Here is an 18,781-nt window from a genome sequence, read left to right on the forward strand (position 1 = left end):
CGACTACTTCAACTGCTCAGCGCCTGACAAACTGCAGTCTTGCTTTGAAAAATTAAGTCATCTATTTGGAAAAAGCTCTTTTTTCCTGTCTAATCAGCTGTTTAATCACATATCAACCAGGAACATTCTAATGACATCGCTCACTGTTCAGCTGATTTTCCAGAGTACTTCAGAATGTTCCCCTCAAACATGCACAGTTAGATATGCATCAAAATGCTGACAGATTCTCTCAAGATTCTGTATAAACAGGGAAATGCTTAACATTTAAAAAACTTTACATTTTCACAATTAGGCATGTTGGCATACAATACAAGTTTTTCTAAGAATATGCACATCTCCTGTCAGACAAGCTAACACAGATGAGTGGTTTCATTTTCTTCACAGATGCATCCACAACAAGTTAGGGTTGTCAATGACACCCGATTGGTATTGGTCAGTCCACACAAGTTTGTGATTGTTTAAAGATGACTCTCTTTTGCAGTCCCCTCCACTAATGGAATGTATGACCAAGGCCTCTATGGACTCCATTTTGGAGTCCAGTATATCATCAGTCTCCTTGATTACCACATGGGTTAAATGACTTGGTATACTGGATGGATCTAGGATTGCTGTGCAGGTTCCAGCTTCTGATTCCTGTTCCAAGACTACTGAAGGTGTGGGTGTAATCCCCCATTTGAGAGAGGAAGCTTCAGATAACCTGGCCACAGCTGCCCTGTACATTGAGGCCAGACTCAAGGCCAAAGTATAGGCAACTGTATCCAACTTGCCTTAGCCTAGGTCTTCTGGGACAGGTTGGCTGAGAATCTTGGGGATATTGAGGGATTAAGACAGTGTAGCCATAGCAGGACACCTGCTACAAAATCCTTCTACCAAAAGGAAAGGGGAACATTCTTCCAGGAGTCAAGCGATTATGACTGAGGGTGGGTTGGCACATGTTGACCAGATTTCTTTTGGTTCATATGCTGTTTCACAGTCAGAGGAGTCTTGATTCAGCCTGAGGAGTCTTGATTCAGCCTCAGCAGTTGATTTTATTCTTGGGGAGACTGTCCATAGAATGAGGGAGTTCCTGAACTGGAGGGCTAAGAATTACCCCACCCCCTAAATTAACAAGTGTTGGCGAATTTCTTAGGCTTCCTAAGTACAAACCTCAAGACATTCCTGCTGTCTGAAGTTGTGGATAATGTTATTCTTGATTCTTCACTGTAGCCTAACTCCCAGCCATTTTCTTCTAGAAAGTCAGAAGGTTTTTCTAGGGTACTGGAGTCTCTCAAACACCTGTTTATGAACCCAGTGGCAGATCCCAAGATGGTGTCTTCAGACCCCAGGGGAGCTAAAGGTAGTGTATACTGGGAAAGAGGGTAGGACTGTGGATGGCTTTAGCAATAATGTTTATTCTTCTGCCTCTCTGACCATGAGAGCTTTTAGTTGCTAGTTCCATATTGTTCAATCGGTTCAGGAAAATGTCCTGAATTTTACGGAAAGTTCAAGTGGATGGAGGATAGAGCTTTCACCAAGGAATTTAGATCTTGGCAGCACTTGCCCTTGAATTGCAGAGCTTTGCATTATTGCTTTGATGCTTTAGAGGCATCTAACGGGCAGCTTTTTCTGGGGCAGTTATCAGGCATGCTTGGTTAAGAGAACAGTTATTTCTGAATGTTAAATCTAAAATCATGGATGCTGCCTTTGACAAAGATTTTCTGTATGGACTAACTGTTAAGAAACTGGAAGGCAAGGTTAAGTTCCTACAGACTGTAAAGGACTTCTTGCAGGTTCAGACACTGAGGTCCTCTTACTTGGCTGAGCTCTTTATAAAAGGCCTGTCTTGTTCCGCCATTAAAAATGAAGCTTCTGCTGTCATATCTGCCTGTCTTTTCATGCAGCTACCTCTTGTTTTGTAAGTCTATGACAAAACGGTTCCTTAACAGCTTCATCCCCTTCTGGCCCCCACAAACCCAGCGCCTAACAGTGAGGAATGAAGGCTAGGAGGGATAGACAACAAAGATGGCAAGCGGATCATGGATTCAGCCTTCACTGGTCTTGATACCAAAGGCCCAGCAGGGAAAAAACTCAGCCAGGTCCCACACCAATCCCATCCCTTACCCAGCTTCAAAACTAGGTAAATATTGCAGAGGGCAAATGGGTCATTCAAATCATAAAGTCAAGACTATAGTTTGCAGGCATTCCGTTAATTTCCAAAAGGTCAATTCAAGAGAGAATGAGCTGCATATCAATGCTTTACTGGGCCAAGGCCCCACAGAACAGGTGTCCATAGAAGAAAGGAGCACAGGATAATCAAGAATTTTCCTAGTACCAAGGAAAGAAAGTACCTGGAGACCAATACCAGACTTTTCATGACTTATGAGAATCCCAAATTCAGAATGTTAACTCTTCAAAAACTCCTGTGCATGCTTTTCTCCCCAAGCTTTATATGGTCAGTGTAGATCTAAATGATGCTCCTCTCCATTTCCCCCATAGGAAGAAATCACAGGAGGTACTTCCACTTTAAGCATCATCAGTTCTGTGCTTTGCCCCTTGGGTGTCTATTGCTCCCCCAGTCTACGAAATGTCTAGCCCCAACAGTTGCATGCAGGACAAGTGTCCAAATTTACCTCTCATTGATTGCCTAATTTCAGGTACAACAATTTGTGAAGGAACTGGAAGCATTTTTTCACCTTACCAAGGACAGCTTCTCAAACTTGAGTTTACCCTCAATTTAAAGAAGTGAAATTTGTCCCCTTTCAGAGGTTAGTTTTCTTAGGACCCCTTCTACACAAATCAGCCGATGGACTTCCTACTACAAGCGAAGGTAGACTTATTGATCCAGTGTTTCCAGTCCTTGCTTCATTAGGTGTCTGTGACAGCTAGATAGATGCTTATGGCCTCCTGCATCTTAATGATTCCCCTTACCAAACTACACATGAAGAAAATGCAATAGTATCTGAAAAATGTATGTTGGTGGTAACCAGATGAACTTTCTCATTTGAAAAAAGTTATCCTATGGCTGATAGAGGCCTGTCTTTAAAAAGGAAGTTCCTTTTTAGTGCCATTCAGAAAATAGTCATGACCTGTGCTTCAGACCTAGCATGAGACTCTCGAGCAACCTTCAGTTATAAGGCCAGTGAGAGAAGATTCAACAGAACCAAAAAAAAAAAATCTCCCAAGGTTACAACATTCAGAAAGAAATGTAGCAGTGTTTAGGGGTACGATTGTATTAACAAAAATGTGGAATCTAGGTATTCTTTTTGATACCAGACACCACAATGATGTGATGCGTGAGCAAACAAGTGGGTACACACTCTTATTTCTGCCATCCTGCCATGCAGCTATGGGAAGCAGCACAAAAAAACTGGATTGCACATAACACACTACCTGCCAGGAGAGAGCAACAGTTGGGCAGACCTACCTGAGTAGATCAGTACCGGACCCACATGAATGGATACTTTGCAGGGATATTGTCACAAGACTTGCATAAAGGAGTTTACCAGAAGTAGCCCTTTTTACCCACAAAGACATGGGCAACTAAAGAAATATTGAAAAAGGGCTGCAGACATCAAGACCTGAAGGATGGATGCCTTCTTCCCACCAGTATCTTTGTCTTCCCTCCTATACTTCCAATCTTTAGGTTAATAAAAATCAAGGAGGAAGGGCCAAAGGTGGTAATCACACACTTTGCTCCTTTGCTGTACAACATGAGGAGACTGGACTTGAGTGCTTCTGCAAAAGGTGGACCTGTTGACACAGAACAGGGTAGCCACTGTACACCCCAGCTTGATCATCGTAAGGCTAACAACATGAATGATTTGGCCCTTATTCCTCAGGGAAAGCTTTTATAGTAGGACATCATAACCATTCTGAAAGAGGCTAGTATGAGGAAACTGTGCATCTCAAAATGGGAAGAGATTTTCTGTATGGTGCCATGCCAAGGACCAGTAAAGTTTGTCAGTAAAACTGTCCTTGGTCCTCTTACTTGGCTGAACCCTTTATAAAAGGCCCGTCTTATTCCTCCATTAAAACTAACGCTTCTGCTGCCATATCTGCCTGTCTTTCATGCAGCCACCTCTTGTTTTGTAAGCATATGACAAAACTGTTCCTTAACAGCTTCATCCACTTCTGACTCCCCACAAACAGCGCCTGGTCCATCCTGTGGGGGATGGGGCAAGAGAGACCTGAGAAGATGGTGCTGGCCTGCAACCTGTTATAAAGTGACAGTGGAGGTGAAAAATACTTTGGTATTCAGGCATGGTTTCTACAGCAGGAAACCACAGGGAGTTGTTGCAACAGTGAAGACACATTTACATTTATGGTAAGTAGACACAACTGTACTTTCTCCAGTTGTCTGCTCTGGTTTCTTAGTTCTCCAAAAGTTTGCTGGTTACTTGTCTATTCCATCTTGTCACTATGCAATATATTGTTTTATTGTGCTAAGCATTGTGGCTAAAAAGGTTTGAGAGAGACCTGCCCACTAACCTGGATAACAGATAATAAAAAATCTTTCAGATCCTGTTAATTACAGGTTACATGTTTAATTGTTTTCTGAGCTGTGTAAACTTGTTCACACCTATACTTTGGCCAGCAATGTGACTGTTTTGTGCAGAATGGTGATACTTGGAAATTAACCCTGTTTGTACTACTTGTTTCAGGGCAATTATGATCAGTATGTCAAAACAAGAATAGAACTGGAGGAAAATCAAATGAAGCGCTTCCACTGGGAACAGGACCAGATTGCACATATGAAGGTAAAATCACAGAGCAGGCAGTAATTCGACAGTGCAGTGCCTGGACAGTTATCCACTGAGACTTTATTCCCCATTTTTATATAATTTGAATATGTGGTTAGCTTTGCACTGTGATGGCATTTGCTTATTTTGACTGTTTATTAATTACTTTTGTAGCTCAACTACAGAGATAGCAGATGCTTCTACCATTGTCCTGTTGATTTAAGCTAACCATGGTAAATGAAACCTAGGTCATCTGTTTCCCTGGTTGTAAAACAGATAGAATGCTAGTAAAATACATGATCTTAAGATGTGCAAGAATTAGGAGTGTAGAATTTTTGTTCTTTCAGCTTTTCCCGGTTAAGGGTCGCCACAGCGGAACTCCGATCCGCTAATGATTGGCAGTAGATTTTTACAGTGCCAAGGTGCCAGCTCGACGCCCAACATTCAACGAAGGCACACCCATTCACGCATGTCTTTCAAATGCCACTCTGTGGGGAGGACATGCAGACTCCACACAGAAGGCACTCCAGCCGAGAATCGAACGGGAGAACCACTTGCTGTGAGGCGACAATGCACCACCACGGCTTCTATAATTAGGATTGTGGAATGTTAGGCTTTAATTGTATTTTGTAATGTTGTTCTGCATTCTTATGGCTGTTGTATAGCAGCTTATTTTTTTTTCTGTCCTTAAACTGGTACATCTATTTTACTTTTGCTATCCGGCTTCCTCTGTTCATCTTGGCAGCTGTGTAGCTGGTGGTGAAATGTAAACTCTAATGTTGTGCCTGAGCTCCCTGGCTAGCTGTTGCATTGCCAATTGTATAATTTTCCATTAAAAAAAGCTAGATTAAAAGTCAAAATAAACTTAGTCATTCAGAAATCACAAAAGTGCAAAAAGTGAACAAAATTCCATTTCTCTGGACTCTATGTGCAGACAATATATAGACTGTTTTCACAGACATTTACACACATAACACCTAGCTGTTACATCGCAGACATGCAGGCAGACTAATATTGCACATAATTAAAAACACATTTTAACACTTTTCAAAATGAGCACTTACTTGCATGAGATGTTAGTATTGCATAGGTATTGTTAATCCTTGCACAGAAAGAGACATTTGAGTATTGTACTGTGAACACAAAGTATTGCACTATGGTTAATTTACAAATTCGCAACATGTATTGCACTGAAAGAGATTTTACTACATTGCTACTGCCATAGATGGGCCTATAAGTTACAGCCATGTTGAATATTGCACTAAGTATTGGATGAGACTGGTAACCAGTTTAATGCACAGTTTGAGACCGTTTCTACTGTACCAGGTGGATATCATGGAGTGCAGTGGCTACTAGAGTTCAGCAGCCTGATGACATTAGGGAAGAAGCTGTTCCTGAATTTTGTAGTTCTGCAACATATGCTTCGCAAGCGCTTTCCAGATGATAGATGCAGGAACAAGTCTGTAAGCAGGGTGAGTGCAGTCTAAGTATTTCTCTGGCCCTGCTGAGACATCTGGACAAGTAGATATGTGTTCTTAATGATCCTCTTGGCTGCCTTCACCACTCTCTGGAGGTATTTGCACTCAGAGGTAGAGCATCTTCCATACCATACTATGAGGTTGTTCGTCAGGATGCTTTCTCTAGCACCTCTGTAGAAGGTAGTGAGAGCTTTGTCTAGTACCTCTGTAGAAGGTAGTGAGAGCTGTTGATGGGAGATTCGCTCTCCTCAGCCTTCTTAAAAAGTGCACTCTGGTGCAATTTTTTTGACTATGGCATTTGTATTTGTCTTCCAAGACAAGTCTTCGTCAATCTGCACTCCCAGAAACTTTGTGCTTCACTTTCCATGGTTTCTCCATTAATGGTGAGGGGAGAATGTTCCTTGCGATTTTTCCTGTAGCCTACAATCATCCCTCTTCTTGTTCACATTTACTGCTAAGCTGTTGTTTCCACACCAGGTAATCAGTTGCTCCACCTCATCTCTATATCTCTATAGCTCTATATGCTGTTTTATCGTCATTACTAATATATCATTTTGTAACAAAATGAATGAGATTCTCTGCCACCTTAATTTATATTTAGAAACTTTGAAAATAAATAGTCTACCTAGTGTTCTTGTTTTAAATTGCAAAGGATCACTAGCATGAGTATAGGCTTACTATATCACTTAAGTACCACTTTAGAAAAGAATTGCATGGCTGATATTGGGAGGCTTTTTATGCAGATCAGTTGATATTCCCTCTTCTGCCTGGTCTATTTTGTTTTTTTTTTTCTGTGTCGTTTTGATACTTATGTGTCACTTCCTCTCATTTTGGTGCTTTAGTGCATGCATTTTTCTGGCACATGCCATGATATCTTACATTGATGTAGGATAGTATGTTTACCCATGGGCCACTCCCACAACTGGTAGTGGTACTGATGTATGTTGAAGTTCCATTATGTGATGCTCATAAAGAAGTAGACTTTAGAATGTGACTTGGGCTTCTAGATCCTAACCCAAGACCCACAGTGGCATTTGCCTGTATTGCTTGGGGAAGACCACAGCACCAGATAGTGTAATAACTGCCAGCATTTTAATTTGTCCATGCAGAAATGCAGATGAAAGAAATTGGATGTGTATGCAACATTTCAAAGATAGCTGATGTCCTTCTTTTCACATGTTGCAGTATTCTGTACATTTGGGTTTTCCTGTTGTAAAAGTGCCAAGGTGAGGTGAAAAGATTGCCACTGTGGGTGGATTTGTGTTCTCTTGTCCTGTGTGAGAAGGTCCACTCTGAGGGGTAACTTGTGATGTTTGTCCTTGGCTAATTGCAGGAGGGGGAACCAGTGCTGTCTTGGTCAAAAGGAAGCCACCAGCATGATTTCTGGCTTGTCCTGCTGGATCATGAGCAGGACTTTCTGAACAAGGGGGAAGGGATGCACAGAGAAACATCCCTTTCCAGGAGATTGAGAAGGCATCTGTTGCCATAGCCAGAGATTCTGTCAGTCTGGTGCAGGAGGCGGGAAGTTGTCTGTTTATGGTGGAGGCAAACAGGTCTATTTGAGGTGTACCCACAACGTCCCTGAGAAACCTCCATTTGTGGGACATTGTCATGGACTTGCTGAGGGAATCTGCCTGGAAGTTCTGTTGGGAAGGGATATATGTTGCCTGAAGAGTAACTCCCTGACTGGTGGCCAGTTCTCGCTCAAGGAGAGCTATTCTGCAAAGTAGGATCTGGTTTCCCCCTGCTTGTTGAGATACCACAGTACTGTGGTATTGTCTGAAAAGCTTAAGGAGTCCCTGTTGGAGCCCGGGTTGAAAAGCTTTCAAGGCCAGTAGTATTGCTCTCATTTCCCCCTACACTGATGTGTTCTTTCCTGTGTAGTTCTGGCCAAACTCCCTGCACTTTTAGGAGCCCCAGAGTAGCTTCCCAAGTGAGGTCTGAGGCATGTGTGTACATTACCTGTGTTGGTGGAGTGGGTTGGAAGGAAAGGCCCGGGTCAAGCTCTACCTGGGTCAGCCACCAATGGATCTCCTGTTTCAGAGAGAGCAAGAGGGCACCCTGTACTCTAGGGGGTGGGGGTGCTGCATCCAAACAGACCTGAGGTACCACTGTAGTTTCCTCATGTGAAGTCTTGCTAAAGGCAGCATAAGTACAGTGGAAGCCATGTAGCCCAGGAATCTGAGGTATTGTCTTGCAGTCATTTCCTTGGTTTGAAGTACCAAAAGTAGGTATTGGGTCAGGCTCTCCACCTTTTGGGATGTAAGTAAGACTTTCATGTGTGTCCAAATTCTACACCCTAGGAACACTATGTCCTGGGTGGGGTCCAGATAAGATCTTGGGTAATTTATCTGAGACCCTAGGGGACTGCAGGAGGGCAATGGTTTTCTGCAAGTGGAGCAGGAGGGACTGTCTGCAGTCTGCCCGGAAGAGTAGGTCGTCCAGATAAGGGAAGATTTGGATCCCTTGAGTCTTACAAAAGGCAGTCACTGAAGCCAGACATTTGAAGACTCTGGGTGCTGTGGACAGACCAAAGGGCAAGGCTGAGAACGGATAGTGAGAGGAGGCCAATGAAAACCAAAGGAACCTCCTGAAGCTGGGCCTTATGGGGATTTGGAGATGGACATCCTTGAGGTGGCCATGAAGCCTTGAGGGAGGATTAGAGGGAAGAGAGTTGGAAGAGTAAGCATCCTGAATGTGGGTACGTGCAGGAAGAGATTCAGATATGAGAGACCTAGAATTGGCCTCCAGGGCCCATCTTTCCTTGGTACTAGAACGATTCTGGAATAAAAGCCTTTTGCCATAGCAGACTGTGGGACAAGGTGGATAGTGCCTTAGTCCATAAGTCTGTCCACTACTGGTTGTAGAAAGTGGAGCTGTTTTTTGGGGGGGGCTGGGCAACCCCCCTTCGCTTTGGGAGGGTGATCCAGGTCATTAAGTACCAGTGTTTTATTACTGAAAGTACTCACTTGTCTGAAGTGATGCATTTCTATGCTTGGACACAGAGACGTAAGGAGAGAGGGTTGGGGGTGTGTGGATTCAAGTTTGGCAGGTAGTCGCACACTACCTGCCCTGTCTTGAAAGGGCATCTTCTGGCTGGTAGGAGTAGCCCTGGCAGGAGTGGAATGTTTCCTGGGAGCTTTTCTTGGTTTGGAAGAGGAAGCGGGACCCGAATACTTCCTGATAAACTGGGTCTTGGATGTGTAATTCCTTTGAAACTTGGGAATTGGGGATATGAATAGATGCTTTAAATCGTGCATCTCCTTACCTTTTTGTTGCAAGGACTTGAGTCTAAAACCTTGGATCCAAATAGAGCCGAGTTGTCTAAAGGCGCATCAACTAGTTTAGCCTTAAAATCATCTGGTAAAGGCTGGAGGCTTAGCCAGGAATACATTCTTTGCCAAGAATTTAGCTGTCTCCAGGTCCTTGTAAAACCTATCAGGTTCTGTGAGGGATCTGAGGCCTAGGGCTCAGCACTGAAGGAGGGATTGTGGAGGTCCCTGGAGCACTAGGCTTCAAGGGTATGAATGCATTAAACAGGCTTTGTGAGAAAGCCTGCCAAAACTGGTTGACTTTCCCTGACAGGAGAAGAATGCTTTCTCTTCTCCTTTATGAGTGAAGGCTTAGTGGGCATCTGTAATGGAGAAGGCCTAGTACTGCACGATTGCGATGGGGTAGAGGGATCTGGCTGGTCTGCTGAGAGCCTAGGTTCCCACTCGACGTTGGAGACGGACGTCCACAAGGCGTCCGTAGTCGTGCCTTCTGCACTAGGTTCTGTGGCTTCTTATATGGTACTCACTATGCCCAAGGCGGCAGAACCCAACCGTTCATCCAGGCCAGTGCTGGCCTCAGGATGAGCAGACAGCAGAGACGTAGCGACAGTAGCAGGCCTTGCAGTCTTGGACTTTTTTCTCAGCATTTCGGTAGTCATGTCAGAAGGGTCCCTACATACCTAACATTAGCTGTTTGACGTTGGTTCTTAAGATACAGGTTGAACACGTGATGTCTACTAATTAAGGTCTTCGGTACAAAGGCCTGGCAGATAGGGCAGGCCTTGCAGTCGTGAGATTTGCCTAAACAGAACAGGCAGAGTTTGTGGGCGTCTGTGTGGGAATGGCTGCATTTACATTTTCCATTTCTGGATGACCTGAACAAGCACTAACATATGACTGAGAAAAGGTTCCCCAACAGGATTACTTAGTGTCTCGATTATCCGATGGCCAGGAAGGCAGGAACACCTGACGTTTGACTGGTGGCAGAGAAGTTCTGAAGTCTGCTGCACACAGATGTCACTTTTATGGCCCACGCTCTGCTAGCCATTTCGGACGTCTCACGCACCATACAGTGACTGCAAACTTTTGTATACTGGACGAACGTTTGGGTAGCAAGAGAAAACCCAACTATACAGAATACTGCAACATGGAAGAGAGAGACATCTATGGTTATGTTAAGATTTTACAAAGCTTTTCTGTCTTCAGTGTCCTTTGCATACAGACAGCAAGAAACTATAAAGTATGCAATGTAAGATTAGAGTCCAGTATTACTTCAAGACTTGTGTTAATTTACAGTCTGCAGACAATGAGAACTAACCTAGGCTGATCTGCTAGGAGTGAATCAAAACTTTTTTCCCCTCAGAGTTTCTACCCTTCACATTCCACAAATCATTAGCTCTTTGAGAGAAATTTTATTAATTCAGTCATATAGAAATTGTATAGTTAAAATTTATTTGCCTTAAAAGTAATTACCATCCCCCCCCTTTCTGACATGAGTGCCAGTCTACCAGATTTCAGGTTAAGCATTGTGCTGATTTTACTTTGAGTAGAGCATATGCATAATTTCATATCAGTTTAGCTTTTTTATCTGATGACTAAATTATTCTATTAAGTGCATGTCACTTTGCTGAGTTCCTGTATGTTGGACAACAGCTGCCGTGCACTGAGAATGGGAGGGACTGTTTTTTTTTCATTTCTTCAGCTGAAGTAATTTTCTCCCATTGTATTCAACTGATTCAACTGCACATCAAGTACTTCAGTATTCAGTTACAATGGAAGAGAAACACTTTGTGTTTTAACTTTTAAGTGCCATTGGCTTTAATGAAGCAAGACAAACCCACACGACTAGCACTGCAGGCATGATTAACAAACGCAACATAATCTGTACTGTTAGCGTTAATGTTATGTTGCTTCTGTTTTGTTGTAGTCTCCTCTTTGAAACAGCTTAAAAGTAATTAGTCGTATCCACCAATAAAATGCCAGTGGCATACCGTGAAGGGTAAATGTCCACATGCAATGCCTGACTAGAGCTGTAAAAACTTGATTGCTGGAAATATTTTTCAGGTCCATGTGCCAGGGAAGGAGTTTTACCTTCTAATGTAGTGTACACGTCTCGCTAGGTTATCTCCAACTACCAGTAAATGAGAAATTTCCTTTTTATTCATTTATACAATGAAATGCCCACCCTGAGTTTCTCATGCAGCTATCCAAGTGGTTCAGAGGCATCTGGTCAAGATGATTTGTAATTTCACCATTGTTAACTTTTAAATGTTCTGTAGATGTGCTGGATCCTTGTTGCGGGCATCATTACTTCCAAGTTTGCTTTGCTTGTCAACCCAAAGAATCTGACCATACTTTTCCTTCAGTTGAACAAGGTTTTTGTCACTGGAGGTGGTATGAAATTTGCAGTGAGCAACAGTAGTTGGACTTGTATGGACATTGATAGGACAATATTTTTGAAATATGATATGAAATTTGCAGTGAGCAACAGTAGTTGGACTTGTATGGACATTGATAGGACAATATTTTTTTTTCTGTCCAGACAGCAACTACCTTATAAAAACAGAAATACATCAGGGCAGCTAAAGCTCCATGCACTGAGTCTGTCTTTTCCATGGTGGCCATTTTGTTGTGTAGTCAGCATAGTTAAGATTAATCTCTTGAGCTTCCCTCTTGAGGCGAATGCATTGACATCTATGTCTTGAGTCCAGAAGTTGTCTGGGAGGCCTGATCATCTGTCTGCACGCAGTGCTTAATCTGCCGCAGTGTGCTACTAGTTACGGTGGAAGTTTGCTATACACAAAACAAGAGTCGTGTTCTCCCACATTTAGTATACATTTGGCTAGCCACACTCTAAGATGAGCTTCAGTGCCATACATATTCACATATTTTTAACTGGAGCAGTTACCAAATCCCATTCTGCTAATCAAATCCTCTAGCAAGAGCTAGACCAAACAGATGCTTGTGTCATAGGTTCATAGGAGGTTACTAGGCTAATGGCCGTAGGACCCTTAAAAGCCAAACCAAGTTCAGCCGTTGTTCCCTTAAGGATCTAGAGATATGGTTTGTTATAAGCAGATCTAAATCGGCACTGACTGTCCCTAGCCAAGAGGAATACAGGTGAAAACCCCTTAGGGTGAATTTTTGTTTTCCCATCCAGTCATCCAAGTTGGGCTTAAAAAGGGTTAAATGAGGGTCTCTGTTTAATCTGTATTGGAAGTTTATTACTGAGGCGAGGCAATCTCTGGGAGAAGTCTCTCTGTCTCTGTCTCCAGCAAGTCCTGTTGATGTCGCATGCTAGGTTAAGATCTCTAAAGCAAGTGAATTGTGCACCATTTGACTTACAAATGTGCAGCATTTCCTTTAAGGCAGTATCAGATGTGTATGCAAGGCACAAGGTAGCCTCTGAGTAGTCTATATGATAGAGTATAGTGACAGTGGTTTCATCCAGGGCTTTGATGACAGTCTCAAAGTCCACCAGGTTCAACAGGCAGGATGTCACTTTAACAAAACCAAACCGAGTCAAGTGTTTGAAGATGATGTTCATGTTTCACTGTTGCAGTCATTACATTTGGGTAATCTGCTGGCAGGTTGCCCTCAATCAGCCCGAATAACAAAGTCTTGGGTACTGCGTCAGTTGCTGTCTCCTTTTCCAGGTCGCCAGGGGTATAAAACATGCAGCCAACGCCATTTTAATTGGTTTTTCTTGCCGCGCGGTGCCCGAAGCAGTAGTAGTTCGCAAGTGCCGGTTGGCCGACTCCTGAAATTTTCGTTTTCGAGTTTCAGAACCGAAGTCTTCAAACTAAAGCTAAGTACCCCGTTGGGGAAACTTTTTCTTGCTCCTTACCAATGTCAGTAAAAGTTAATTGTATTACTTGTGGGAAGCAAATACCTCATAAGGATTTTCATTTGTACTGTATTCCTTGCCTAGGCCCTAACCACAATGTGCCTTGTTGTCGGTTTTGTGCTAAATTTAACCAACGCACTATTAAGCGTCTGTATATTTTTGCTTCTAAATACTTTGGTTCAAGATTTAACTATCCTGAAATGTCTGTTAGCAATCAGACTACTGGAATTAAAAAAAAAAAAAAAACGCAAAGAAAAAGACTGTCAAGGTCCAAAACTGACTAAGCTTCTCCTAAGCCAGTACTCAGTGAGGTGCTTTCGCAGCCCCTGATGCCCACTACTTTCGAGTTGCAGGCCTCTACCGAGACCCATTCGGAGTCCGGTATGCCGTGAGATTCATAAAGTATTGAACCCGCGGATGTCTCTCCCGTTGATGGGTCTGGAGCCGCTGAGCAGACCAACTGCTATGTCTAAAAAAAACGATGCATGAGCCACGTGCTCAGGCCCCTATGCCTAAAAAAACAGATGATCAAAATGAGGATTTAATTACCTGGATCAGGGGTTCCCAACCCCCTCCTGCTAAGAGGCCTAGGCAAGGCACTGATTATGAATCTTCAGATAAGGTTTCAATTTCTTCTGGTTCCTCTTCTGATCAGGAATTTTCTATCCCCCCCCCCCCTTATGAGGATTCTGATGCAGAAGAATCCATCCCTTCTGCTTCTCCTCCTGAGGATTTTTCTTTTGGAGAGACTTTGCATACCTTAAGGGAACATTTTTATTGGGAGAGTCAGGAATTTTCAGAATCCAAAAAGAGGCTTAGGGATTTTCTTCTTCCTCAGCATAGGCCTTTGGCTGTACCTCCCGTTTTAGACATTGTTGGTTTTCTCAGAATCCAGCATGGCTTTTGATTCCCTGCCTCTGGCTCCTAGAAGCCAGACATATATTACAGGGTTCCTGACTCCCACAAGTTTCTTTTCAAAAATCCTACTGCTGACCCTGAAACTATTTCTCAGGGTCCCAAGGGTGTTAAGGCTTCTACTGCTAAGAATCCTACCCCTTCTGATAGACTCCAGGGCGCTGGATAGAAGGGGTAAGAAGGTTTATACGTCTGTAACCCTGGCAGTCAGGGCTTTAAACTGTCAATTTCATTTGCTTAAATATCAACAGCATGTCATGGGCTTACTGAAACAGAAAATTGTTTATTTCTGATTGTATGGAAAATAGTTACAGGATTTATTACATTCAGCTGAACAAGTTGGAAAGCATACTTTGCAATGTGGTTTTGATTTCTTGGAGGACTCTTGCAGGGCTGCCGTAACTGGATCTGTGATGAGAAGGCATGCTTGGCTCAAGGAGCAAAATCTGCTTGATCATGTTGAAGCTAAATTGTTGGATGCTCCTTTATAGCAGGACAGTATGTTTGGTAATTAGGCAGAAGTTGTTTTAAAAAAGATGGAAGACAAAGCTAAATCTATGCAAACTGTAAAAGATTTCCTGCAGGTGCAGCCACCCAGGTTCAGTAGGAACTGGCCTGCAAAGAATTGGTCCTTTCCAGTACCCAACAGAGCTGCACAGGCCAAACCCAGACACTCCAAAGGCTCCAGGTTTCAGTCACAAGAATCTTACAGGACAAAACAATGGGGTGCCTCCACTTCCAAATCAGGAAGTAGCAAAGCACCACCCTACGGTAAGCAGTCTCAATGACTTTCCTCTGCCATTTCCAAGCACTTATCTTTTGACAGCCCCCTTGGGGGGAAAACTAGCACTTCATGCTCAAAATTGGCATCTAATTACCCAGGACAAGTGGGTCTTAAATATAGTATCCCAGGGGTACAGATTTCATTTCCACACGTTGCCAATTCCAAATGGATGGCCAGATCTGCCTCCAAATCAGTGGGCAGAGGCCCAGAAACAAGTCATGCCTCTCATGGGTATAAGGGGCTATTCAACCAGAACCAGAAAAGGAAAAAGGACAAAGTTTTTATTCAAGACTTTTCCTGGTACCCAGAAAATACAAATCATGGTGTCCAATTCTGGACTTATCCATTCTACATACTTTCCTGGACATTCCAAAATTCAAGATGCTGACTCTAGGCAAGAATGCCTGGTTCGTAACTCTAGACTTAAGAGGCTTATCTGCATATCCCAATCAGGGAATCTTGCAGAAGATACCTTCGCTTCAAAGCAGGCTATTTGCTTTACTGCACTGCCCTTTGGCATATCTACTGCACCCAGGGTCTTCACAAAGTGCCTGGCACCAGTAATTGCATTTTGCAGACAAAGAAACATTCAAATTTATCCTTATCTGGACGATTGTCTAATTCAGGCAGAGGACAAGGAGACACTTCTACAACATCTGGCATTTGTAAAAAGGCTTTTAACATGCCTAGGGTACACCATAAACGAAAATAAATCACAACTGGTACCCTCTCAAATTACATTCCTGGGTACAAGCTTGAATACAACTGCCCAGATGGCTTACCTCATGCCAGACAAATTCAATTGACAACATCAAACAAGTGGCCACAAAAACCCAGCTGTCTGCAAGACAAGTTCTGCATGCTTTGGGGTTCATGGCATCCTGCATTCTACTAATTCCATATGCAAGACTGCATATGAGGGAAACTTCAATGGTACCTAAAAAGCTTATGGAGTCAACATTGTCACAGCCTGGAAACAATGATTCCTCTCATTCCTTGCCTGCAACAGAAGTTCCTTTGGTGGGCAGAGGCCTGTCACCAAAACAAGGGACTGTCACTCATTCTACCCCCTGCCACCCAAACCCTGACTACAGATGCATCAGACTATGCTTGGGGAGCCCATCTGGCAAGGAGATGCATTTGGGATGAATGGAACCCAAATCAAATACACCTGCACATCAACCAGAAAGAAGTGCTAGCTGTACAGAATGCTCTGACAGCCTTCAGGGGCTTCCTTCATCCAGGACACCTACTGATAGACTGACAACACCACAGTTATGTGGTACATAAACAAGCGGGTGGGTACCCACTCCTACCCCCTTTGCAGACTAAATATGGCCTTGTGGAACACAGCCTTGACTTACCAAATACATCTACAAGCTCAATTTCTGCTAGGAAAGCAAAATACTCTGGCAGACGACCTAAGCAGAAATCTTATCTTATGGACCCACACGAATGGAAACTGGATCCACACATCTTCAGCATGTTGACACTAAAGTGGGGGGGCCCAGACATAGATCTTTTGGCCTCCACCCAAAACTCCCAGTTAGACAAATTCTGCACAAGAACTCATCACAAAAAAGCTTGGAAAGTGAATGCTCTATCCTTCAGCTGGAAAAACCTATCAGTCTATGCCTTTTCCCCCTCTGCCTCTGCTCTCCAAGGTTTTAGTAAAAGTCAGACAGGAAAAACCAAAAATGCTTCTGATTGCTCCTGACTGACCTCGCCAACACTGGTACCCGCATCTAAGGAATTTCACACCTTCCTCCATGGTATTTGCCTCAGACACCTCATCTATCGTCTCAGCAGAACTATTGAATTCTGCACACTCTCCTCCAAACTCTGAATCTTGCAGCATGGCTAATCAACTAATTTCACCAATCGCATCTCTCAGTAAACCTGTGATGGATGTCATTTTGGAGGCTAGAAGGCCTAGTACTAGAAAGTATTATGCTGATAAATGGAAGAGATTCTGTGCCTGGAACCAAGCACAAGGAATAAACGCAGCAATGCCCAATATTCCTAAGATTTTACAATATTTAACTGAGATGCTTCACAAGGGCCTATCTTTTTCTTCTATAAAAATCCATGCCTCTGCCATCTTGGCTCATTACAACACAGAGCCTCCTCCCTTTTCTCATCCCCTGCTAAAGCAGTACCTCAGAGGGGCCAAAAATTTGAGACCTCCCAGGAGAGCACTGACTCCTGCATGGGGACCTCAATTTTGTGCTGGAAAAACTCACCCTACCTCTTTTTGAACCAGCTGCTACTGCAGACATAAAATTTCTCTCTTGGAAGACTGCCTTTCTTGTAGCAGTCACTTCAGCTAGAAAGATTTCGGAACTACATGCTCTCATGGCAGTGGAGCCTTTCATTATCTTTTATTTGGACATGGTGGCCCTCAGGACCAATCCTTCTTTTATGCCTAAGGTAATTTTCATTGTGGCTCTTAGAGACCATTCATCTGCCAACTTTTTTCCCAAATCCGCAGAACAAGGGGGTGCGGATTCTGCATTAATTGGATGTACACAGGCAACTAAGTTTCTACTTAGGACAAAATCTCACAAGAAAGTCTGAGCAACTACTGGTGGCATTTGCTGCAGGTGCAGAAGGGAAGGCTATATCAAAGCAGACTATTTCAAAATGGGTAAGCCATTGTATTTGTTTGTTACATGCACCACGGTAAACCTGTCCCCAAGGGGATCAGATCCCATTCCACCAGGGCTGCATCTACTTCTGCAGCTTTTCTCAGAGGGGTTCCTACCAGAGACCGTTCTAGAAGCTGCTACTTGGAGCTCAGTTCATACGTTCACAAAGCATTACCATTTACCTCTTTTCTAAATCCAGGTCAGGCTTTGCCACTGCTGTCCTGCAGGGCCTTATAGCTGCTCCTAATGCTGTATAATTCCATCCTCCCAACCATAGCTTTGGGATTCTACCCAAATGTAATGACTGCAGCAGTGAAACACGAAGAACGTAGTACAGTTGTGTGCACTTACCATAAATGTAGATGTTCGAGTGTATTCACTGTTTCAGTCCAGGTTACCCACCCGCCAGCCCCCTTTCTTGTCTATTATACCTCTTCTTTCCTTCACTATGTTCAAAAGCCTTTGTGATGTATTTGCTTTTAGTTGGAGGTAAAATTTTTTGTGTTTTAAAATTCATGCATATATATATATGTGTGTGTGTGTATGTATATATATGTGTGTGTGTATATATATATATATATATATATATATATATATATATATATATATATATATATATATATATTTTTTTTTTTTTTTTTTTGTGCTCCCCATCTGGGGGAGCACCTGACATCTGGGGCAAGAAAAACAGATTAAAATGGCGTCTGCTGCATGTTTTATACCCCTGACATCATGGAAGAGGAGACAGCAACCGATGCAGGACACAAGACTTTGTTGTTCAGGCCGACTGAGGGCAACCTGCCAGCAGATTACCCAAATGTAATGACTGCAACAGTGAATACACTCGAACATCTACATTTATAGTAAGTGTACACAACTGTACTTCGTGTTTCACTGTTACAGTCATTACATTTCGGTTATCTGCTTGTAGTAGCTCTCAGTCAGCCTGATTAACGAAGTCTTGGGTCCTGCGTCGGTTGCTGTTCCTTCCATGTCGCAGGGGTATAAAACATGCAGCCGACGCCATTACATTAGTAAATAGAACTGATACCGAACCAAGAAGTAAAAAACAAAGTCCAAACCACCACACTGGTAATAAAATCAATTCTTTTTACTTCC

At 43.1% G+C, this 18,781-nt stretch overlaps 1 protein-coding gene across 1 annotated transcript in view; it reads left to right on the top strand.

Annotated features, from left to right (window-relative positions):
* ABCF2 (ATP binding cassette subfamily F member 2) overlaps positions 1 to 18,781 on the top strand; it is a 1,573,086-nt gene that overhangs the window by 595,651 nt on the left and 958,654 nt on the right. Inside the window, exon 10 of the mRNA XM_044067572.1 lies at positions 4,641 to 4,736. Coding sequence (XP_043923507.1) covers positions 4,641 to 4,736 — 96 coding nt within the window. The remainder of the gene's footprint in view (positions 1 to 4,640; positions 4,737 to 18,781) is intronic.

This window comes from Protopterus annectens, chromosome 3.part1 (genome assembly GCF_019279795.1).
Source record: "Protopterus annectens isolate FY-2018-M chromosome 3.part1, PAN1.0, whole genome shotgun sequence".
Taxonomy (NCBI): Eukaryota; Metazoa; Chordata; order Ceratodontiformes; family Protopteridae; genus Protopterus; species Protopterus annectens.